Source organism: Mastigoproctus giganteus, chromosome 9, assembly GCF_048544385.1.
Source record: "Mastigoproctus giganteus isolate SK-2022 chromosome 9, ASM4854438v1, whole genome shotgun sequence".
NCBI classification, from domain to species: Eukaryota; Metazoa; Arthropoda; class Arachnida; order Uropygi; family Thelyphonidae; genus Mastigoproctus; species Mastigoproctus giganteus.
In genome coordinates, this window is record NC_143583.1 from 63961083 (window position 1) to 63986896 (window position 25814).

General features: G+C 37.0%; 1 protein-coding gene across 1 annotated transcript in view; it reads left to right on the plus strand.

Moving 5' to 3' along the window:
* mgl (low-density lipoprotein receptor-related protein megalin) overlaps positions 1 to 25814 on the plus strand; it is a 1043262-nt gene that overhangs the window by 987088 nt on the left and 30360 nt on the right. The window contains exons 76-78 of the mRNA XM_090381453.1: positions 11433 to 11603; positions 13460 to 13550; positions 25105 to 25222. Coding sequence (XP_090237579.1) covers positions 11433 to 11603; positions 13460 to 13550; positions 25105 to 25222 — 380 coding nt within the window. The remainder of the gene's footprint in view (positions 1 to 11432; positions 11604 to 13459; positions 13551 to 25104; positions 25223 to 25814) is intronic.

Sequence of the window (25814 nt, forward strand, 5' to 3'; positions counted from 1 at the left end):
CTTGTCCTTCCACAAACTTGCTCTGTCAGTCCTATTATAGTCTTTGAATGCTTTCCATCTGATTCCACGCTGTTCACCACTATCTTAGGTACAACCTTCCTGAATTCTTCTCTAGGAACTCTACTTTAGGCGCCTCCGTAGCCAGGTGGGCAGGAGCAGAAGTGCATAGCACACGCTTCTTGATTAGACCGGGGTTCGAGCCCATGATCACCAAATACGGAGGATGTGGAAAGGTCAGGGAATGACCACCGCGTATCCCTGGAGCAATATGGCCTTAGTTGCTAATGCTCCTAAAAACCAAATAACAAACAAACAAACAAACTCTAGTTTGTTTGTTTATTCGTTATTTGGTTTTTAGGAGCTCTCTCTCTCTCTCTCTCTCTCCCTCTATATATATATATTATATATATATATATATATATATATATTAGGTCAAGATCCCGATAGATTTTGCTTTGCGGGTGGTGGGAATATTTTAAATTTTTTTTTGGCGGGAAGTACTATCAGTAATTAAGGCCTAACTAACTGGCTAGCGGTAGTTCTACTAGCAGTTGTTGGATCGCCTATGGCTCTGTGTTATCTATGGTTCCATGTTCTGTGTTGTCAGTGTAGTACCACAGAGTTGATACGTTGCTCTGGGGTTGCTGTTTCCCATATGTAGTACTTTACATTTGTCAATGTTAAACTTCATTTGCCACCTCTCAGCCCATCTGCTCAACCTTTCCAGATCCTGTTGCAGCAGCATAGCATCAGTAGTGTCCTTAACAACCCTGCCAACCTTTGTATCGTCTGCAAACTTGGACATTAAGCTTGATTTACCATCATCAATATTATTTATAAATACAGAAAACAATAATGGACCCAACACTGACCCCTGAGGGACTCCACTAATAACATTAGTCCATGATGAGCAGTGTCCATGGGTTCCTGTGCAATTCACATTCCTTTAGATGTTACCTACTTCCCCTAAACGTTTGTACCAATATTTTTGAGACACCCTGTATATCTCTTATGCAGTACAGCTGCATATAATATATGATATTATATAGAAAAATACTGGAAAAAATAATGTGCCATTGGCTTAGTTTCTTGATGTTTAATCCATTCTAAGTCCAGATCAAGATGACTTCCAATAAAAAAATAGGTCACTTCTAGATCTAGTTGTTAAAGCAGATGCAAACATGAAATACCTTCCCAGAAGGTACCCTAGCTTGCTCCCAAGGAAGAGTAGAGGCAGCCACTAGGGAGTGGCAGGGTGATTACATATACATTCATCACAAGTACAGTGCATTCCTCATACTCACCTAAATTTGACCCTGCGAGTATCATATTATAAGTTTAAAATTTTGTAAATATTTCTTTTTATGTCCTTTGGAAGCATAAAAATGAATCCATATCTGCTGTTCCAGTCATTACTTTTGATACCAGTGTCCATATATGCCATTCCAAGATCTTAATCCTGGGTTTGCATCATGAGGGCATCTCCCAGATTTATTTAGATCTTCTTGAATAAGCAAATCTTTCAAGTTCAAATGTACAGTGCCCTTTCCAAAATTTAAATTCAAGAAGAAGAAGAAGGAGTGCATACATACAAAATATATCTCATACATACATTTTTTTTTTTTTTTTTTTTTGCAGTACTGTGGGACTAAACACTGCCATGTCATACATTGCATGAGTCTGAATTTTGATGCACTTTGCCTGATTAAAAATATTTTGCTCAGGCATAGCACATTAAATTTCGTTTCCCAAAATTTGTGCTTTTAAAATCAGGGTATGGCTTACATTTTGTTTTTTTTAAAAGGGAAAAAAAAATTCATTACTGAGTTATCTAGATTCAATACAGCCATACAAGTAAAATACAAGTAAATCCAAATACCAGCAACCTTGAGACCTAATCTTTGCCAATTATTTCAGTTTTAGGACAGTAAATCTAAACAACTATGAATTAAATGTCAAAATCTGAGTATGTAAACAGAAAATGGATTAGTAGATTGCTCAGTGGGCAGCATGACTACATAATTAATAATTTATTGTTTATTAACTATATTATTTTATTCTTATTGCCAAATTTTAACCAACAGCCAAAGGGAAAGATTTTTTTAAATCTTTCCCTTTTGGCTTTTAGTTAAAGTTTGGTGATGAGCAGCCCACAATTGGGAAACCAAGGCACAGTGAAATTTTAATCACTTTCAGAGAAATTTCAATTACTGACAGAATTGCTTCAATAATGTCCAATTAAAAAAAATAAAGTGCTGCCAAATAATTAATTTAAGATGACAACTGTGTTCTACTCAAGTTTTTTAATTGCAAGTTTATCATTTCCATTTTTACTATTAATATATCCTGCACATATTAATAAAAATTAATCACATAGAAAAATTGACAAAAACAAGTGGCCAATGGAGCAAGCTATTGATGTATCATCTTATTCATGTCTGCATGGATATTTCCTATTAAGTTTGTATAGTTTTTGTCGTCTTGCCTCTACATTAATTCATTTTTCTAGTATTTTATTCTGGTATCAGCATTCTATATTTATTTTCTTCTTCTTTAATGCCCTCTCCTATTGGAGGTTGGCAATCACCAGGCTCTACTTCTTGGGCAAGATGAAAAAGGTCCTCAGCTGATCTGCCAGTCCAGTTGCAGATGTTTTTCAGCCAAGAAAGTTTCCTCCTCTTCACTCCTCGCTTTCCCTCTATTTTCCCCTCTATTATTACTTGAAGCAATTTATATTTCACATTTCTAAGGATGTGTCCCAGGTAGGCAGTTTTCTTTCTCTTCACTAAGCTCAACAATTCACGTTTTCTTCCTGCTCTTTTCAATACTTCAATGTTGGTGATTCTTTCTATCCAAGATATTTTTAGCATGCATCTGTAGATCCACATTTCAAAGGCCTCTATTTGTTCATGCTTGATGTTTTCAGTATCCAAGTTTCAACTCTGTATAATAGTATGGACCACACATAGCACCTAATGAATTCCAGTCTGATTGACAGATCTAGAGCTTTGTGACACTGCATTGTTTTTTTTTTTTTGTAAAGGCATTTCTCACAACCTCTATTCTTTTATTTCTGCCTCCAGCTCTAGATCAGCATTTAGCCAACTACCAAGGTATTTAAAATGAGTCACTCTAACTATTGGAGCTCCATTCAATAATAGCTGGACTTCGCTTACTGGAGATTTACTCACAGTCATGTATTTGGTCTTGTTGACATTGATTCTTAAACCCATATCATTACATTTGTTGTTAATACAGTCCAAAAGCAATTGAAGATCATCTATATTTTCTACGAATATAGCAATATTATCAGCGTATCGTATGTTATTTATCAGCTGACCATTTATTTTAATTTCTTTTTTCCTTTCCCACAATGCATTTTGGAAAATAACTTCAGAATAGATGTTAAATAGCATGGGCGAGAGAATACAACCCTGCCTTATCCCTCTTTTTATATTGATCTCGTCAGTTTCACCCTCTTCGACACTTAGTGATTGTTTGATTCCAATAGATTTCTTTGATGAGTTTGATGTCTCATCCATCATGATCTAATTTTTTAAGTGCTTCTATAAGCTTTACATATTGTACCCGATCGAAAGCCTTTTCAAAGTCTATGAAGCAGATGAATACTGTCTTCTGGTGTTCTCTACATTTTTGTAACAACACATTTATACCTAGGAGAGCTTCTCTTGTACCTAGTCCGCTTCGAAATCCAAATTGGGTGTCATAGATTACTGATTCACATTTTTTTTGTAAATCCTGTTTAGGATTATCCGTAGCAGCAACTTCAACATGTGGCTCATCAAACTAATAAGACGAAAATCATTGCATGAGGTGATGTTGTTCTTCTTTGGAAGAAGGATGAGTGAGGACCTCAACCAATCATTAGCTAGTGTTCCATTTAGATATATTTTATTGAACATTTTGGTTAGATCTTTGGCCAGCGAGTTATAAATTACTGGAATAAGTTGTTTGTGTTCCTTGTTATTTGGTTTTTTAGGAGCATTAGCAACTAAAGCCGTATTGCTCCGGGAATATGCAGTGGTCATTCCCTGACCTTTCTGCATCCTCCGTATTTGGTGGTGATGGGCTCGAACCCCAGTCTAATCAAGAAGCGTGTGCTACACACTGCTGCTGCTGCTCCTTCCCACCTGGCTACGGAGGTGCCTGGAATAAGTTGTCTACATAGGTGGCAGAGGCTGACAGCTTGGGGAAATTCAAAGGTCATCTGGATAGTACCTTCGAGTCAGGGAAGCGCATAGGATGATAGATTTAATTTCCTTTTCTTTTATTAATTATCATTATTTATTTTTTTTTTTTTTATCATTGTTTTATTCGGGGTTTTTTTTTTTTTTTTTTTTGGCTGGTGCAGCATAAGCCATAGGCTTTCTTGCACCATGCGGCCATTACTAATACTAATATGATGCAAGAAAGCATGCTTATACAGAATCAGCCAAAAAAAAAAAAAAAAAAACCTACCCATTTCACCCAGACAGTCACTCCAAATGTTTGTCTAGTTCAGCCTTAAATTTATTTAAGCTATCAATTTCCACAACAACAGATGGAAGTCTGTTCCAGCAATCAACTACTCGCTGGCAAAATGCAAACTTCTGCACATCTATTCTACAACTGTCGTTCCTCAATTCAAATCTATGCCCCCTCAGGCTCTTAATCTGAGCAAGCGGAAGTATTCCGTCAGCATTGAGTCTGCCAAACCGTTCAAGGCCTTATACACTTCAATCAGATCACCTCACAGGTGCCTAGTCTCCAGATGCTACAACTTGCGCCTTTCTTCATAAGCACACCCCTTTGTTCCTCTCCCCAACCTTGTTGCCCTTCTCTGTACTCGTTCTAGGAACTCTACATCCTTCCTAAAATGAGGCCTGCAGACCTGTATACAGTACTCAAGGTGTTTCCTGACCATTGCTTTATATAAGGGAATATTCACCTCCTTATACCTGCTAGCAAAATTCCTATATATCATTGAATATACAGGTAGTTCTCAACTTTACGAGTTAATTCGTTCCCAGCGCTGCTCATAAAGCGGAAACTCATAAAGTGGGAATTTATTTCCCATAGACATAAGGTTAAAAATAGGGTTTGCGTTCTCAACAATAAAATTAGTTAGCTGATTAGTTTATGTTTAAACAATGATTGATTTATCAAAAGAAATGAAAACATAGCCTGTAAAATCAAGCAAATTATAATAATAGAGAAATTATTTACGACTTACAAATGTTAAAGAATGTTTATTCTTCATCATCATCGATTAAATGCACACTCGTTGATCACTCATTATTGGCTTGGCACTCATTCGTTTGTTGCACAAAAGGGTTGTCTTCTTCAGAAATGTTTCAAGAGACATTTGTTTCCAAGATAATCTTCTCTTTTAATTATAAATTTCACAATTGCATACATAAGCATTTTTTAATGGCACACAAAAATTGTAACTAACAGAATTCACGTGGAGTAACAAGTTTACGAACCTTAAAAAAAGGAATGAAGTGAAGATTCTGAAAATTTATTTATGTTTTTTATATTATTGAAGATTTCAGTAAAGGAGAAACACATGTCACCATAATGTAAAAAACCACACAATTCCAGCTATCGGTATTTTTGCAAATGCAAGAAAATCGAGTTTACTACCCATTTATAATTGCTTGCAACAACAGAAAAGCCCACTAAATCGGAAAGTGCAAATTGTTTTATGGTCGTGACCTTCAGAAACGTGCTTTAGAAAAATATCACAAAGGCATTTAAAATTGATTCTATAACGGAACATATGATAACGATGAAAGTGTAGCATTTTAATGATTTGAATTGGTAACTAATACAATTTACAAACCACGCTCACGACCTTTTATATGGCCCTAAGGTCACACTCGTGACCTTAAAAATTATATTTTAGAGAGATAAATAGCTTAGTTATACAGCAAAAATTTCAACTTCCAAAATCTTGAAACGAATTATCAAAAAACAGTGTATTATTGGGTTCATATTATGATATTTTAACGATACGATGGTGTCTCTGGAACTGATTAATATCGTAAAGGGGGGTACACTGTTTGTATAGCTACGCACGTGGTTTGGAATGCGGTATTTATGAATATTTAGTGTTCATATTTTCGATTTTGTTGATACTTGATACTTGGGGAAAAAAAACTCGTAAACTGAGAACTTATAAAACGAGAACTGCCTGTATATCACTGCTCAGAGAACTTCATATCTGACTGCACAATTACCCCCAGATCAGATCTTTTTCATTCTCCACCTCCCTGAGTGTAGTACCACACAGTAGGTACATTTCTCTTGGATTACTGCTATCCATATACAGTACTTTGCATTGGTCAGTGTTAAACTTCAGTTGCCACTTCTCAGCCCATCTGCCTAACTTTTTTTGGGTCCTGTTGCAGTAGTATACTGTCTTTAACAAACCTGCCAACCTTTGTATCATCTGCAAACTTGGACATTAAGCCTGATATACCTTCATTGATATCATTGATAAATACAGAAAACAACAATGGACAGCAACACTGAACCCTGGGAGACTATTCTAATAACATTAGTCCACGAAGAGCAGTGTCCATTGATTACCACTCTCTGTCTTCTCCCACTCAACCATCCCTTTATCCATTGCACTAACTTGCCCTTAATGCCATACCATTCTAATTTGTACAGCAGTCTTCCATGTGTAACGGTATCAAAAGCTTCCTGCAATTCAAGTATATGATTTCAAAATTATTTTTTGCATCCAGTTTTTTGTGACCACATCATAGTATCCAATTAAATTGGTCAGACAAGACTTTCTCTTTACAAACCCATGCTGTGTCTGAACTATTACTGCTGTCCTGTCTAGGTGATCCCTGTATCACCTCCTTAACCAGTGACTCCATTATTTTCTGCGGAACACAAGTTAAACTAACAGGTCTATAATTATTTGTGTCACTCTTTGAACTCCCTTTGTGAATTGACGATACATTTGCACATCTCCAGTCCATGGGGACCTTCCCTGACTCTAAAGATGCTCCCATAATTATGGCTAAGAGTTTGCTTACTTCCCTTGCTGCCTCCTTCATTATAACTGGATAGATTCCATCTGCCCCAGGTGCCTTTTTTATGTTTAACTTCAACAATTTCTCCTCCACTTTGCTCTCAGTTATTACAAAATCACTTTATCTCCCTGTTATAGTTTGATGAACTTCTGGCATTCCTCTCCTTGAATAACTCCTCATGTGTGAATGTAGATGCAAAATACTTGTTCAGTTTATCAGCTGCTTGAGCAGGATCATCAATAGTTGAACCATCTCTGTTAAGTGGACCAAACTGATTCATCCCCTTCCTTTTAGAGTTTACATAAGTAAATAACTTTTTGCTGTTTTTCTTTGCAGCCTTTGCCAAAGATTTCTCATAATCTGTCTTCATCTCCCTATAAGGCAATGGTCAGGCCGCACCTTGAGTACTGCGTACAGGTCTGGAGGCCTCATTTTAGGAAGAATGTAGATTTGCTTGAGCATGTACAGAGAAGGGCAACAAGATTGTTGAGGGGAATGAAGGGATCTTCTTACCAAGAGAGGCTTAAGTTCTGCAAACTGCAGTGGCTGGAGACTAGGCACCTGTGTGGTGATCTGATTGAGGTGTATAAGACCTTGAATGGGTTGAGCACGTTGAATTCTGGTGGGATCCTTCCACTTGTTCAAATTACGAACCTAAGGGGGCATAAATTCTAATTAAGAAAAGACAAATGTAGAATAGATGTGCAGAAATTTGTCTTTAGCCAGCGGGTGGTTAATTGCTGGAACTAACTTCCATCTGTCGTTGTGAAAGTTGATAGGTTAAATAAATTTAAGGAGGAACTGGACAGGCATTTGGAGGAAATGGTGTGATTTTTTTTTTTTTTTTTTGGCTGATACTGCATAAGCTTATACACTTGCTTTCTTGCATCACATGGCACTACTACCTCCTTTGTGACTTGATTACAGGCTAGCTTATATCTGCTGTAGGCTTCTGTGTTGCCTGATAATTTACATGCATCCCGTGCATTTTTCTTTTCTGCCACAAGTTTTGTTAATTCATCCGACATCCATTTAGGCCTGAACCTTGAACGATATTTCTTAGTTGGCATGAATAGCCTAGTAGCCTAAAAGATTAAGTCCCTGAATGCGTCCCATTTAGAATTCACCATTGGTAACATCATCAGTTGATCTCACTGTATAGAATTTAAACTGTGTGAGACCACCTTTTACGAAAACAAAAACCCTTCCCTTTACCCTTGATGGTAAAGGGAAGGGTTTTTGATGTGGGATTTACTTAAAGATTTCATCTTTAAGTAAATCCCACATCAGTACACCGTGATCACTGTCACCTAGTGTTTCCTTTATCTTCAAATTCTTGATGCATGAATAATCACTGCTGATTATCAGATCAAGAGTATCACTTCCTCTGGTTGCCTCTCGAACATGTTGCTGTAGAAAACAATCCTCCAATAAATCCATAAAAGTCTTGCTAGCGTATGAATGACCAACCCAAAAGTTCCAGTCAGTATCTGGAAAGTTAAAATTCCCTATTACAAGAGATTCTGATTAATTGGCCCATTCTATTTCTCTGCACAACTGTTCATCGTACTCATCAGAGTCATTAGGGCTATAACATACTCCTACTCTCATTTTCCCTTTACCAGTATTTATGCCACACCAAACAGACTTAACATTGCACTGTCCACCCGTGTCAACTGGATGCACTTCCTTAGATTTTGTGTTTCTTAACTAACATCATAATCCCTCCTCCCTTCTACCCTGTCTGTCCTTTCTATACACATTGTACTCCCCAAATTTAAATTCTGCACTGCTTATATCTGTGTGACCCCATGTCTCTGATATCCCAACAATATCTGCCTTTGATGTCTTGATCAGCACTTCAGATTTATAAATTTTATTTACTATACTTCTAGCATTAGTGTACATGCAAGTATACATGCACTTGTTCTTACTATTAGTTACCCTAACACAGCCCATGTATTTACTTTTTCCATGATGACTCCCAACAGCTCTTGGCACCTCTGTAGCCAGGTGGGCAGGAACAGCAGTGCGTAGCACACGCTTCTTGATTAGACCGGGGTTCGAGCCCGTGACCACAAAATACGGAGGAAAGGTCAGGGAATGACCACCGCATATCCCCGGAGCAATATGGCCTTAGTTGCTAATGCTCCTAAAAACCAAATAACAACAACAACAACCAACAGCTCTTGAAGTTCCCAGCAACTTGCTCTCTAGGCTGCTGCTCATTACAATTTAAGCAGTGCAAGAATCACTTTCGCCTCTGCCTGCGGCTACCGTTAATCTTTTAGTCTGTGTAGTCCCCAAATCTAGCAGATTTCTGACCCAACTAACACTGCCTCGATAGCATCAGCAAATAGTTTTGCACCCTTTCTATTTAAGTGTATCCCATTCCTGTATAAGTAGTCTCTCCTGTTAGCAAGTACAGACCACACTGAAAAAAATTCTACCCTTTGAGCCTTGCACAATCTCTCCAGGGCCGAATTGATTGACAAGGCTCTCATCATATACTCCCTCCTATCATGTCTGGGCAGAAATGCAGACACTTTCAAATTTAACCCTAACTCATGACTTTTTTCCAGCATTGACCTGTACTTCTGTTCATGTTCTTCTCTTCTTGCTTGAATTAAGCAATTTGCTTGTTTCTTTCAAATATTATGCTCCTGTTTCAAAATCTAAATATAGCCGTTCAATCCAACATACTTCATATTTATGTAATGAAGTCATTACCCAAGATATGTTGAAGAATGTTAATGTGCTAATTTGTTATACTAATGGTTTTTAAACCTTTCACTTCCATTTTGGAAGTTGATTACCATAGCAGACTAAAAATCATCCAGAATGATAACTCTGGCTTAGCCATAGGCATTTCTTCTTCCAAGGTCATGGAGAGTCTAAAACAAGAGGAGAAAATTCTGTTCCTTTGTTCGATGTGGAAGTACTTTATTACTGAATGTGACTACATGGTGCACAAATTCTCATTGAAAAATAATGTTGTTATAAATTCTGTAGCACAAATTTCATCATTTGGCAGTGCATTATTTTCAAATTTGAAATTTTTTATGGACAAGTTTCCAATATATCTTGGTGTTTTTAAAGACAGAGTGCCTTGCAGTATCACTTCTGACAGTTCAGTGCGAGAATCTACCAGATGCTATTATCAAAGACGAAAGAACTGCTGTACAGTGGCCTTTGTTTTGGGAACTGACAGTTGCAAAAGCCCAAACCACATTTGGTATTTTAACAATTCCTCATAGTAATGCTGAATGTGCAAGAATATTCAGCCACATGAGAAAAACAGAAACGGAGTTCAAATGTTCTCTTTCTGCTGAAGGTTTGAAAAAGCTCTTAACAATCAAATCTAGAAAACAAGGCCATTTTTAAGAACAAATCTTTGACCCAACTTTCTGAAGAGGGCAAAGTCTGCAACAGTATCTTTCTTGAAGCAATCAATTTCAGTTGACATAAATCCAAACAGAAATCCACAGACAAGAAAATTCCTGGATTAGCTAATGTTTAAAAGCATACTGGTACTGGTAAGCCATCCCCAATATCTGTGTTTTAATACAAAATGTGTATGTTGTCAATAAAATTTAATTTCTGATGCAGCGTGGACTTTTAAAGACCATGTGTTTTGTGAAACCTCCTGCTTTTTGAAAAAAAATCCTTTTTTTTTTTTTTTTTTACAATTAGCTGATCTCCAGTTTTTGAAAGCCAAAAGTTGGCAGCTATGACCATTCTCAATTGAGATCACCATGTACTTGAGCATATATTATTTTTCAATAGGTGTTGTGTCTGATGACTTTTAATTATTATTAAGAGGTGTTAATGGAGTTATTATGTGGGTTAGTTGGGGTCACCACAAACCTGATGCTCCCATGTAGAACCAAATTTAATAATAAGAAAAATAAATTTAGTATATATATATATATATATATATATATATATATCAGCTCTGTGAATTGCTGCCTTGTTTTTTTAAATATAACATAGATTCAGACAGACCTCTCAAAATAAGTTATATAGAATTTATACTATTATTATTTATATTTATACCACTATTTTATGTAATAAATTTTTTATTTTATATTTCTGTGAATTTTTGATTATTTAGTTGGGCTTTCTTGCATTATTTGCTAAATATAATTCTGTCTTGCCTCCTGCCATCAGTCTTGATGCCATTTTTGGATTATACTTTACGTAGTGTCTTTGTACCTCTTGGTGTAATAAAAGATTTTTATTTTATATACTTACATTTTTAGTACTACTCTTAAAACATTATAAAATGTTCATGGTTCCTCGCGACTAAAGAAATGTATTAAGATGACATGCATTTATTTAACTTGCATACAGTAAAATTTTCTGAATTTATATTTTCAGCTCACGAACTTCCAAAGTCATTACCATATCGTTGTCCTTGTAAAAATGGAGGAAGCTGTCGGGCCGACTCTAACAATAAAGTGATATGTATGTGTACTGAAAACTATATGGGTCTTCACTGTCAAGACCTTGTAGTCCGGAGTAAAATAAATCCAAATATGCCTGCCAGTGGTGAGTTTGGTTATTTTTTGGTTTTCTGTTTTGAAAATTTTTAATCATATCTAACTTAATATGTTATGAGTGAAACTAAATATGAAAATGCTATCCTTAGGAGTAGTCTCATTCATTATTACAATTATATTCTCTGAATGGGTTCTTTTTTACTGTATTGAAACTTATAGTACTCCACTACTGTGTATATGCGATGAAGATTCAAGAGATGCTTATTCAGACAGGAGATACTTATTAACATTGGACTTAAAAATTTCTGTAAATTGTAATTTTCAATTAATACACAAGAAGTAGAACAAACAATAGTAGAAGGGATAAATGAAGAAAATTTGGTTTGTTGAATTTGAAGGCTGAACTGTGAATTGTTATTGATTGGCTGATGCATGCGTTTGAATTGGTTTAGCAGAAAGAGATGAGATGTCGATGCTAATTCAGAAGAACAGTGCTCATGAAAACATCTGTAGAAAAGGCATGCAACAGAGATTAAAAGTCTGTGTGATAAATAATGTAGTGAGCTTGTAAAAGAGGGGGATCATTAACTAACCTGACTGCTCTCTTTTGGATAAGGTCAAGGAAGCCTCGATTTGTTGATGGAGAAGGGGCTATATTTGTGATAGCTTATGCCAAGAAAAATTCAAAATTGATTTTTATCCACAGTAATAATATATATTCTTGTATAGAAATGTGAGAGTTCTTGAATAGGAACATGGGAGCAGCATATTCTTTTTCTGAGATTGGGTTTTAGAAGGATTGAGGTTAACTATCATATACTATGAGATTATCTTCACAACTGGATTGTCTTGTCTGCAATACCAGGGTACCTGCCCACCCACCCACTGATGAGAGGCCAACCAGCCTTGAAACGGTGCCATCTGGGTGGTGGTGGTGGTGGTGCCCACTGAAAATAAGTAACAATAGTATTTTTTTTAATGAAGCGTTACTTATTCGAGGTAGTGCAATACATGGCAACTCATTGTGAAGGAGGTGCACAATGTGAGATACAGATAAAATGATGCCCTTTTTACACTACTATCGTAGTTTTTTGTTTAGGAGTTATCTATGGTGTTTTTACATCGATATTATGTAGATTATAACAAATGATGAAACTGTAATGATTTTAATGATTTGAATTGGTAACTAATACAATTTACACTATAAAAACAACGTTTTAAAGAGTTATCTAGCGAAAATTTCAACTTCCGAGGTCGTGGAACAAATTACCAAAAAACAATGTGTTATTAGGTTCACATTACGATATTTTCAGGCGCCTCCGTAGCCAGGTGGGAAGGAGCAGCAGTGCGTAGCACACGCTTCTTGATTAGACCGGGGTTCGAGCCCGTCACCACCAAATACGGAGGATGCGGAAAGGTCAGGAAATGACCACCGCATATTCCCGGAGCAATATGGCCTTAGTTGCTAATGCTCCTAAAAACCAAATAACAACAACAACAACGATATTTTCATGATATGATGGTATCTCTGGAATGGATTAATATGTAAAGTGGGGTACACTGTATTGTATAGCTATGCATGTGGTTTGAAATGCAATATTTTTGAATGTTTAACATTCATTTTTTGCAATGAATGTTCATATTTTTGATTTTGTTGATACTTGATAAAAAAAAACTCGTAAACTTGGGAACTCATAAAGTGAAAACTCGTAAAGCGGTACGTATACTACCTGTATATATGATGGAAATGGCTGATGTATTTATCTTTTGTATTCCAAACCCTTCGTATATTATCTAAATTTTGATAATACTTGATAATTTCTATTTTTAAATAATGTTAAAATGCAATGAGTGTTATTAGTTTTACTACTTATGAATTTAACTTTACATATCCTGCATTTTTAGGTATAGCTGCTATTGTGGTTCCAGTTCTAGTTGTGCTATTACTTCTAGTCACTGCCCTTGCTCTGTTTATATTTATAAAGCACAGACAAAAGTAAGTAAAATTTCTTTGTTTCTATCATTTCAATAAACATTAATTTTCACCTAAATTTCCAGTGTTTTGTACTTTAATATTTATACTGTCATTGAACTAACTCCTGTTGATAGATCTCATCTGAGAATATAAATGAAATTACAAGTTTGACTGTGAAATAGTTATCAGGTATAACTCTAACAAGAATCAGAAAAATCATGACTTACATTAATCAAAGCTGCTAGTTTACTGTACCAAGTGAGCAATTACGATCATTCTGTTTTTTTCATAACGTCACAAGATTTCTGTGGTTGCAGTTTGCTCTTTTGATTCATGCAGCATTTCAGAGCATTTTACCTCAGGGGCTCATATCTGGTGAGTATGGGCTTGATGCACCCAGGGTCCTGAGCTGGATATCATCATTCTTCTCCTTCTTGGTGATTCCTTTCTACTTTTCTCTCTCTCTCTCTCTCTCTCTCTCTCTCTCTCTCTCTCTCTCTCTCTCTCTCTCTCAGGGTAACTTGGGAATTTTTTTGGCTTGTGCAGCATAAGCCTCAGACTACCTTGCACCATATGGCTAATAATAATAATAATAATGACCCTTAATGGCTTGACTGTTCGGTGTGCTCTTGGCTGTCACTTTGCCAGTATCTTTCAGTGTTCTGCTTTATCTTTTCTCTTTCCAGCACATAACTCTTCATCACTATTTGCTATATCTTCTCTCACCACACATAATCTTTCACTTTCTGTTTCTCTCTTTCTCTCTCTCTCTCTCTCTCTCTCTCACTTTTCTTTTCTCTCTACCACGTTTACTGCTACACCAATGCTCCATAACACTCAAAATCCCTTCACTCTGTTGCTACATTGCAGAAACCCTTTCACACACTCTTTTCAGTATAACTCTCATCACTCCCTATCTTCTCTCTCAACAACTTCCCACAACAGTCTCCCTCCCTCCTTCTTTCTTCTTCCAAAAAACTCACTTTTTGAATTTTCTCCAACTCCTCCTCTCTCCCCACCTACAGTTAAAATTCATCCAATCTGCTTCCTATTAGAAATTTTCCATTTCTCTTATTTATTTGCATATTGTCCTTTTTCCCTATTTACTACTTTCTCCATCCCTTCTCGATTATTTGTCATGGAAATGCAAACATACTTTGTTTTCTCCACCTGCTGTGCTGTTGCGACAAAGTAGCATTCTGTCTGCCACTAACTCTGGGTACAAGGCTGTTTCCTTAATATCCCTTTCTCCTTTTGTTTCACACCAGTCTCCGTCTTCACTCTATTTCCTTGTTTACAGGCTAATCCCTGGTCTGACACATCAGCATGATCTACTTCTAACAAGCTCATCAACTATGTGTAATTTTCATCCCTTCCACGCCATCAGAAGTAAACATGTTATGTATTATATGACTGCTCATGGTTCTCAAGTGGTTTCCAGGCTATAAAACCATATTATATATGTCTGGATAATTATATTTGTGGCCCTTATATTCGCCCTTTATGTTTATAGCCTATGGAAGTATATACATAGAATTTAAAATAAAAATAAACATTTATAATATAAACTTAAATGTCACGGATCTTACATTTAGATGAGCACAGTTAAGTTAATTAATGACCAATCTCTAACAAAGTCTCTCCATTCATTTTTTTTTTTTTTTATGAAATACCCAAGCATGAGAGGTATTAGAACCTATAATACATAGTACCTGAGTAATCAGGAGTGGGAGTGCAGTAGTACATGCTCCTTGAGTAGAAGACCAGAGTTCAATCCCCTGACTGCTAAATATGGTCAATCTACCAACCCGCACTAGACCAGCACAGCAAATTATGGTCCATTTCCCTAAACATGAACTTTGAACAGGCTTCCATCATGCAGTGGATTGATAATCGTGGCAGTTTGCCTTTTTTTTTACCTTTATTGGTTGAAGGTTGAGAAGGTGAAAACTGTTTACATCAAACCTGAATTTCTGTAGATTGTAATTTTCAGGAAATACATATGAAGAGAGGTTGTTGAAAGGAGGGCGCCAACTCAGCATTCTGATGGGCATCAATGAGAGCTTGAGGTGTAGGGTAAATGCTCTCGAAGAAATTAATATGAGGGACCCATCAAGCTCTCAGCTGCCCAGCTCAATGACAGAGCTCACTCCTGTGCATCAGGCAAAACAGACGCAATCTCCAAGGCAGAATGCACTGGTCCCAAAGAAACTAGTTATTGTTGGTGACTCTATTGTTAGGGAGACAGGGAATATACTATGCAAGAAGGATAGGTGGAATGGGACCAGGGTATGTCTACCAGGGGCAAAAGTTGGTGACGTTGTAGAGCAGATATCATCTTTTAAGGGCACAAAAGGTGATGTTGTTGTGCATATTGGCACCAATGACATTAAGAGTAGAAGATCTTAGTTAGTTATTTGGTTTTTAGGAGCATTAGCAACTAAGGCCATATTGCTCCGGAATATGCGGTGGTCATTCCCTGACCTTTCCGCATCCTCCGTATTTGGTGGTGACGGGCTCGAACCCCGGTCTATTCAAGAAGCATGTGCTACGCACTGCTGCTCCTTCCCACCTGGCTACGGAGGCACCTAGTAGAAGATCTGTGGATTTACTTAACAAGTACAGGGCAATGTTGCAAAAAAGTCGTGTCAGGGTTAAATTTGAAAGTGTCTACATTCTGCCCAGACACGATAGGAGGGAGTATATGATGAGAGCGTTGTCGATCAATTCTGCCCTGGAGAGATTGTGCAAGGCTCAAGGAGTAGAATTTTTTTCGTTTTTCGTTTCAGTCTCTCCTGTGCATGTTGACAGGAGAGATTGCTTCTACAGGGATGGGGAACACTTAAATAGAAAGGGTGCAAGAATATTTGCTGATGCTATTGAGACTGTGTTAGGTGGGTCAGAAAACTGCTAGCTTGGGGGGATGGGGAACACTTAAATAGAAAGGGTGCAAGAATATTTGCTGATGCTATTGAGACTGTGTTAGGTGGGTCAGAAAACTGCTAGCTTGGGGGGGATACACAGACTAAAAGGTTAACAGTGGCCACAGGTAGAGGCAAAAAGTGATTCTTGCACTGCTTCTATTAGAATGAGGAGCAGCCTGGAAAGGCAAGGTAATGGAGATTTCCAAGACTGCTGGGAGTCATAGTGGAACAAATAAATACATGGGCTGTGATAGGGTAACTAAGAGTAGGAACAGGTGCATGTATACGTGCATGTACACCAATGCTAGGAGTATAGTTAATAAATTTGATGAGCTTGAAGTGCTAGTCAAGACATCAAAGGCAGATATTGTTGGGATATCAGAGACATGGTGTCACACAGATATAAGCAGTGCATAATAGGAAGTACAAATTTGGGGAGTACAATATGTACAGGAAGGATAGACAAGATAGGAAGGGAGGAGGGGTTATGCTGTTAATTAAGAAAAACATAAAATCAAAAGAAGTGCATCCAGTTGATATAGATGGACAGTGCACTGTTGGGTCAGTTTGGTGTGACATAAGCACTGCAAAAGCAAAAATAAGAGTAGGAGGCCTAATGTTATAGGCCTAATGACTGAAATGAGTACAATGAACAGTTGTACAGAGAAATAGAGTAGGCCAGTAAATCAGAATGTCTTACAAGGGGTGATTTTTTAACTTTCCAGATATTGACTGGAACTTGTGGGTTGTCACTCGCACACTAGCAAGACTTTTGTGGATTTATTGGATGACTGTTTTCTACAGCAACATGCTCGAGAGGCAACCAGAGGGAGTAATACTCTTGATCTGATTATCAGCAGTGATTATCAGCAGTAAAGGAACCACTCGGTGACAGTGATCACAATGTACTGATGCGGGAATTACTTAAAGATGTAACTACCAAGGCTAAAGGGAAGGGCTTTTGCTTTCATAAAGGTGACTACAGAGGTCTCGGACAGTTTTTCAATTCTGTACAGTGGGATCAACTGATGATGTTACCAACGTTGATTCTAAATGGGAAGCCTTCAGGGACTTAATTTTGGAGGCTACTAGACTTTTCATTCCAACTAAGAAATACTGTTCAAGATTTAGGCCTAAATGGATATCAGATGAATTAATGAGGTTTGTGGCAGAGAAGATTAATGTATGGGATACATATAAAGTACCAGGTATTTGAACTGTTTATACTAGTTTATACCTATGTCAGGTATATACCTATGTCAGGTATAAACTAGTCTGTAATCAAGTCACAAAGGAGGTCAGGCAGGCGAAGGCAGATTATGAGAAATCTTTGGCAAAGGATGCAAAGAAAAACAGCAAATAGTTCTTTTTTTATGTATACTCTAGAAGAAAAGGGATGAATCAGATTGGACCACTTAACATAGATGGGTTGACTATTGTTGATCATTCTCAAATAGCTGATAAACTGAATGAGTATTTTGCATCTACATTCACACATGAGGAGTTATTCAATGAGGGGAGTGCCAGAAGTTTATCAAACGCTAACAGGGAGATAAAGTGATTTTGTAATAACTGAGAGCAAAGTGGAGGAAAAATTGTGGAAGTTAAACATAAAAAAGGCACTTGGGCAGATGGAATCTATCCATTTATAATGAAGGAGGCAGCAAGGGAAGTAAGCAAACTCTTAGCCATAATTATGAGAGCATCCTTAGAGTTAGGGAAGGTCCCCGTGGACTGGGGATGTGCAAATGTATCACCAATTCACAATGGCAATTAAAAAGTTGACACAAGTAACTACAGACCTTTAATTTAACTTGTGTTCTGGGGAAAATAATGGAAACACTGGTTAAAGAAGCATTGCAGGATCATCTAGACAAGACTGCAGTAATAGTTTAGACACAGCATGGGTTTGTTAAATGGGGGTCTTGTCTGACCAATTTGATTGAATACTATGATGTGATCACAAAGGAACTGAATGCCAAAAATAATTTTGATATCATATACTTGGATTTCAGGAAAGCCTATGATACTGTTTCACATGGAAGACTGCTGTACAAATTGGAGAGGTATGGCATTAAGGGTAAGTTGCTACAATGGAAAAAGGGATGGTTGAGTGGGAGACGACAGAGAGTGGTAATCAATGGACACTGCTCTTCGTGGACAAATTTTATTAGTGGAGTTCCCCAGGGTTCAGTTTTGGGCCCATTGTTGTTTTGTATATTTATCAATGCTATTGATAAATATACATCAGGTTTAATGACTAAGTTTGCAGATGATACAAAGGTTGGCAGGGTTATTAGTGACAGTAATGACAGTATGCTTCTCCAACAGGATCTTGATAAGTTGGGAAAATGGGCTGATAAGTGGCAACTGAAGTTTAACATTGACAAATGCAAAGTACTGCATATGGGTAGCAATAACCGAAGAGAAACATACCAACTGTATGTTACTACACTCAGGGAAATGGAAAGTGAAAAAGACCTGGGAGTAATTGTGCATTCAAATATGAAGTTCGCTGAGCAGTGCAGACGGGCTGCCAGGGCACGTCATGGAGTCTTGTCAGTGATAGATAGGAATTTTTACTAGCAGGGACAGGGTGGTGATTATCTCGTTATATATGGCAATGGTCAGGCCACACCTGGAGTACTGTGTACAAGTCTGGAGGCCTCATTTTAGTCAGGATGTAGAGTTGCTAGAATGAGTACAAAGAATGGCAACAAGATTGGTGAGAGGAACAAAGGGGTTCCCTTACCAAGAAAGGCTTAAGAGCTGCAAATTGCAGTGCCTGGAGAGTAGGCACCTGCAAGGTGATCTGATTGAGATGTATAAGGCCTAGAATGGGTTGAGAAAGCTGAATGCTGATGGGATTCTTCCTCTTGCTCAGACTAAGAACCTGAGGGGGACACAGTTTCAAATTGAGGAAAGGAAGTTGTAGAATAGATGTGCAGAAATTTGCCTTTAGCCAGCGGGTAGTTGATTGGTGGAACAGGCTTCCATCTTTTGTTGTGAACGCTAATAGCCTAAATAAATTTAAGGCTGAGCTGGACAGGCATTTGGATTGAATGGAGAGGTGAAATGGGCAGGGGGGGGGTTTGGCTGATGCTGCATAAGCTTGTTTTTGCATCGTATGCCTCTATTAATGCTAATACTAAAAAAACGTAATGTGTCTGCCACCTCATTTAATTATACCTTTGAATCTTCAATAAGGTTTTGAATAACAATATTAAGATATTTATTGAAGACATTAATTCTGAACCTTGCTTCACTTTTCAAACTTAATGTTTCCATCAATATACAGTAAGTCCCTTGTTACATGAACATAATTATTTTTAAATTTCAGTTCAATTCCTTATTTTCTGCTAAAATTTTATAACTTATCTGATTATAAGACTATAAATCATTTCTAAATGAGTTTTACTTTTTGTATGCATTCTTAATGAGCATATTTGTTTTGGAATGATATATATCTTTTGCTTATATACTGCATATAAATAAATTTGTATCTTAAAAAAAATTTAAATAATTATTCATATTTGTATCTTAAAGCAAGTAATGAATCACATTTTGATGCCTGTCTTGCTGGAAAAATTCCTTTTAGACAGTATTTTTTTTCTGGGCTTATAAAATATTCAGATAAGTTCTATCTCTTGATACTTATCCAAAATGTTACTTTACATTTTTAACCCTATAAAAGTATGTTGATTTTCAATATACTTCGGTTTCCCATTTAATTCAATGTTTTACTTTTGCTGTGTCTTACATGATGTCTGTTATTAGAGAAAAGGCTGCTATGTTAATTGTTTTATAACTGAATCATATATTATTAATAATTCTAAAGCCAATAGCCTTGGTCTTCTCCAACCTTGATGTTTTCCTTGAAAGGAATATCACATATAGCAAGAATAATCCTTACAATTAATATACATTTACCTATTGTGACAACAAAATAACTTTTTTCTTAATAATTGATTTTAAGGTCTTTATCTAGAATCTTAGTAGAAGAAGAATATCCCAGGTATCGATGTAAACCTTCTATCAAATTATTAAAAATTATGGATAGAGGAAAACATAAAGGAGAAATTTATTACTTGACAATGTTGATACCACAAGCAGCAAGTGACCTGTTTAAATTGTGCACTCTGAACGTTGAGGAAAGGTGAATGTAGTTCCTGGCTGATTTGAAGGCAAATCATGCAGATTCTATTAATATTAGATTTTAGGTTTTCACACAGAAAAGTCCCACCAAGGTTAGACAGATAACAAGGATCTTCTCTGCTGTACTGAAATGCATTCTTGATTACAAGAAGGCAGTTCAGTATTGCAGCTAAATAACCATCATGGGTAGTAACAATGCCACAAAACATATTAGTGTTTGGTATTATTGTTGCCCATAGTGGTTTCTCCCTTGGATTCAGGAATTCTCTACCAAGAAAAGAAAGAGCAGTCTAAGTGAAAGGGGGGATGATGCACTGCCTTGTTGGTACCAGAATAGTTACTGCACACATGTCAGAAATATATTTTCTATATATGGCAACAAAATACCAGACAAAGGCCTCTTCAGTTGGGACTGTACTTGACCAATCTCATGTGAAGAAAGCAAAGTTCCCCCCACGAGTAATTCCAGTTTTTCATCCTGCACAACATACAAATTAGCTTGTGGAAACATTTGTTTGTGCAGACATCATATCCTTGTGTAGTATGTCCCAAGATGCTGATCTGCCATTAAACCAATGATAACTTAATGCTTAGCATTCTGTAGTCTGAGCAATCATAGAAATCCATATGTAGTAGTAATCGTGGCATGTGATGCAAGAAAGCAAGCATATGAGCGTATGTAGCATCAGCCAAAAAAAAAATTCACACAACCATTCCCTCTAAATGTTTGTCCAGTTTTTTTTATATTTATTCAACTTATCAACTTCCACAATGACAGAGGGAAGTTTGTTCCAGCAATTAACCACCCGCTGGCTAAAGGCAAATTTCCGCACATCTATTCTACAGCTGTCTTTCCTCAATTTGAATTTATGCCCCCTTAGGTTCGTAATCTGAACAAGTGGAAAAATCCCATCAGAATTCAGCATGCTCAACCCATTCAAGGCCTTATACACCCCAATCAGATCACCTCGCAGGTGCATAATCTCCAGCCGTTGCAATTTGCAGAACTTAAGCCTCTCTTGGTAATAAGATCCCTTCATTCCCCTCACCAATCTTGTTGCCCTTCTCTCTACATGCTCAAGCAAATCTACATCCTTCCTAAAATGAGGCCTCCAGCCTGTACGCAGTACTCATGGCATAGCCTGATCATTGCCTTATACAGAGGGACAATCACCTTTTCCCTGCTAGAAAAATTCCTGTATATCATTGATAAAACCCCATGACCTGCTCTTGCAGCCTGTCTGCATTGTTCAGAAAATTTCATATCTGACTGCACAATTACTCCCAGGTCTTTTTCATTTTCTCTCTTGCAGCCTGTCTGCATTGTTCAGAAAATTTCATATCTGACTGCACAATTACTCCCAGGTCTTTTTCATTTTCTAACACTCTAAGTGCAGTATCACACAGTTGGTACATTCCTCTGGGGTTACTTCTACACATATGCAGTACTTTGTATTTGTCAATGTTAAACTTCAGTTGCCACTTCTCAGCCCATCTTCCTAATTTTTCTAGATCTTGTTGCAGTAGCACACTGCCATTACTGTCATTAACAACCCTGCCAACCTTTGTATCATCTGCAGACTTCGACAATAAGCCTGATATACCTTCATCAATATCATTGATAAATATACAAAACAACAATGGGCCCAACACCGACCCCTGAGGGACACCACTAATAACATTAGTCCACAAAGAGCAGAGCCCATTGATTACCACCCTCTGTCTTCTTCCACTCAGCCATCCTTTTATCCATTGTGGCAACTTACCCTTAATACCATTCTGATCCAATTTGTACAGTACTCTTCCATGTGCAACAGTGTCAAAAGCTTTCCTGAAATCCAAATATATGATATCAAAATTATTTTTTACATCCATTTCCTTTGTAACCACATCTTAATATCCAATCAAATTTGACAAACAAGACTTTCTCTTAACAAACCCATGTTGTGTCTGAATTATTGCTGCAGTCTTGTCTAGATGATCCTGCAAGGAATCTTTAACCAGTGACTCCATCATTTTATCCGGAACAGAAGTTAATCTAACTAGTCTGTAATTACTCGTGTCATCCTTCGATCCCCCTTTGTGAATTGGGGATACATTTTCACATCTCCAGTCCGTGAGGACCTCCTCTGAGTCCAAGGATGCTCTCATAATTATGGCTAAGGGTTTGCTTAGTTCCTTTGCCAACTCCTTTAATATAACTGGATAGATACCATCCACACCAGGTGCCTTTCTTATGTTTAACTTCACCAATTTCTCCTCCACTTTGCTCTCAGTTATTACAAAATCATTAAGCACCCTGCTACAATTTGATAACATTCTGGCATTTTCGATCCTTAATAACTCCACATGTATGAATATAGATGCAAAATACTCATTCAGTTTGTTTGCTGTCTGAGCAGGATCATCAACAGTCAAACCATCGATATCAAGTGGACCAATCTGATTCATCCCCTTCCTTTTAGAGTATATAAGTAAAGAAATCCTTGCTGTTTTTCTTAGCATCCTTTGCCAAAGATTTCTCGTAATCTGCCTTTGCTTGCTTAATCTCCTTTGTGACTTGGTTACAGACTAGCTTATATATGCCATAGGCTTCTGTGTCGCCTGATAATTTATATGCATCCCTTGCATTTTTCTTCTCTGCCACTGGTCTCATTAATTCATTTGACCTCCATTTAGGCCTAAACCTTGAACAATATTTCTTAATAGATATGAAACGTTTAGTAGCTTCCACGATTAATTCCTTCAATGCTTCCCACTTAGAATTTGCTTTTGGTAACATCATCAGTTGTTCCCACTGTACAGAATTTAAAAACTGTCTAAGGCCACTGTAGTAACCTTTACGGAAGCAAAAACCCTTTCCTTTACCCCTGATGGTAATTATATCTTTAAGTAAATCCCACATCAGTACACAGTGATCACTGCCACCTAGTGGTTCCTTTATCTGCAAATTCTTAATACACGAATGATCACTGCTGATAACCAGATCAAGAGTATTACCCTCTCTGGTTGCCTCTCGAACATACTGCTGCAGAAAACAATCATCCAATGAATCCACAAAAGTCTTACTAGTGTGCGAGTGACCAAACCACTAGTTCCAGTCAATATCTGGGAAGTTAAAATCCCCCATTATAAGACATTCTGATTTACTAGCCCACACTATTTCTCTGTACAATTGTTCATTGTACTCATTCGAGTCATTAGGCGTATAACACACTCCTACTCGTATTTTTGCTTTCGCAGTGCTTATGTCACACCAAACTGACTCAACAGTGCACTGTCTGTCTATATCAACTGGTTGCACTTCTTTTGTTTTTATGTTTTTCTTAATTAACAGCATAACACCTCCTCACTTCCTATCCTTTCCGTACACATTGTACTCCGCAAATTCCAATTCTGCATTCCTAATATCTGTGTGACACCACGTCTCTGATATCCCAACAATATCCGCATTTTATGTCTTGACCAACACTTCAAATTCATCAAATTTATTTATTATACTTCTTGCATTGGTATGCATGCAAGTATACATGCACCTATTCTTTTTCTTAGTTACCCTAACACATCCCATATACTCACCTGTTTCATGATGACTGCCATCAGTCCCTGAAACCCCCAGCATCCCTCGCTCTAGGCCGCTGCTTATTCTAATAGAAGTAGTGCAAGAATCACTTTCACTTCTGTCTGTGGCTACTTTTAACCTTTTAGTCTATGAATCCTCCCAAGCTAGCAGTTTACCGACCCACCTAACACTGCATCGATAGCATCAGCAAATATCCTTGCACCCTTTCTATTTAAGTCTATCCCATCCCTCTAGAAGCAGTCTCTCCTGTTAACAAGCACAGACCAGGCTGAAAAAAATTCTACCCCATGAGCCTTTCACATTCCCTCCAGTGCCGAATTGATTGACAAGGCTCTCGTCATGTACTCCCTCCTATCCTGTCTGGGCAGAATTGCAGGCATGATAAAATTCTATTTATTCTCTTGAATAAATAGAATTCAATATCTCATTGAATTCTATTTATTTCCCCATATACCATTCATTATTTTAAACCAAAGAAGAGGCACCTTGCCTTGAAAGCTACTGTCTTTTTACCTGCTTCCATTTAAATTGACTTTTATTGATTTCGGCAGAAATTTGTTTTTCTTATTATTCCATTTTATTATTTATTTTGTTTGTGTAACCATATATTAAAGTTAATTTTAACTCTAGTGTGCTGTTGTTATAAGAAACTTTCTATGTTATGCTCCCCCGTGTTCAAGACCTATTTTTTGAAATCCACATTGTGTCCTCATCAATGATCTTTGAGAATATATTGCTCTGCTCTTATATCTGAAATATAGCTTATTGGTATTGAGAATTGAAAAATTTGTTATATTTTATTAAATTATTGTATGTGTGAATGCATAACTGTATTATTACACAGTATGTTATTTCATAATATATATTTGCATAATATACATGTCTCAATATTATTGCTTATATATTTTAACAGAAAGCAAGGGTCCAATTTAGGTGGTAGCAGTCAAAGTGTGTCCTTTAGAAGTGGCACAAATGTTGAATTTTCGCCAACATTTATGGCTAGAAATGGTCCCCATGAAAATAATCATGAAGTAAGTTCAAAGTGTTAATTTCTTATTAATATGATGTTCTTTTATTTGTGATAGTGTTTTAGTTGAACTGTTACATCACAACATTCCTAATTACTTAGATTTAAGGATGTGAGAAAATGCTTTAGGATTAAGCATTACAAAATATACTAAAAGAATGTTGAAATAGAACCACAATGTGGAAAGTAGTAAATGGTATGGTATGATAAATCTCTGCTGTCAAACATCTTTGCATATGTATCAGCAGACCTAGGATAGCCCAAAAAACATTTCCACCATACCAGCATATTATTACCATTAGCCTGCACTGTCCACATCTTGTATGTGAAGTTCATAGCCACACAATACCCATCCATTAGCATCATACAAAAGTGAACTCATCTGGCTACATCTTACGCAGTCCAGAAACCATTAAGGAAGGAATATAGAGTTGGCTCTCCATTCTAATACCTCCTCCAATAGATCAGATAGTCCTCTGAAAAATACTCTGGATTTTCCCACATTCTACCCTTAATTCAACTGCGATAACATGACCATTCTGTTGGTCCACATGAACTGCTGAATTTGTCTCTCACCCCATTCATCCACTATCAGT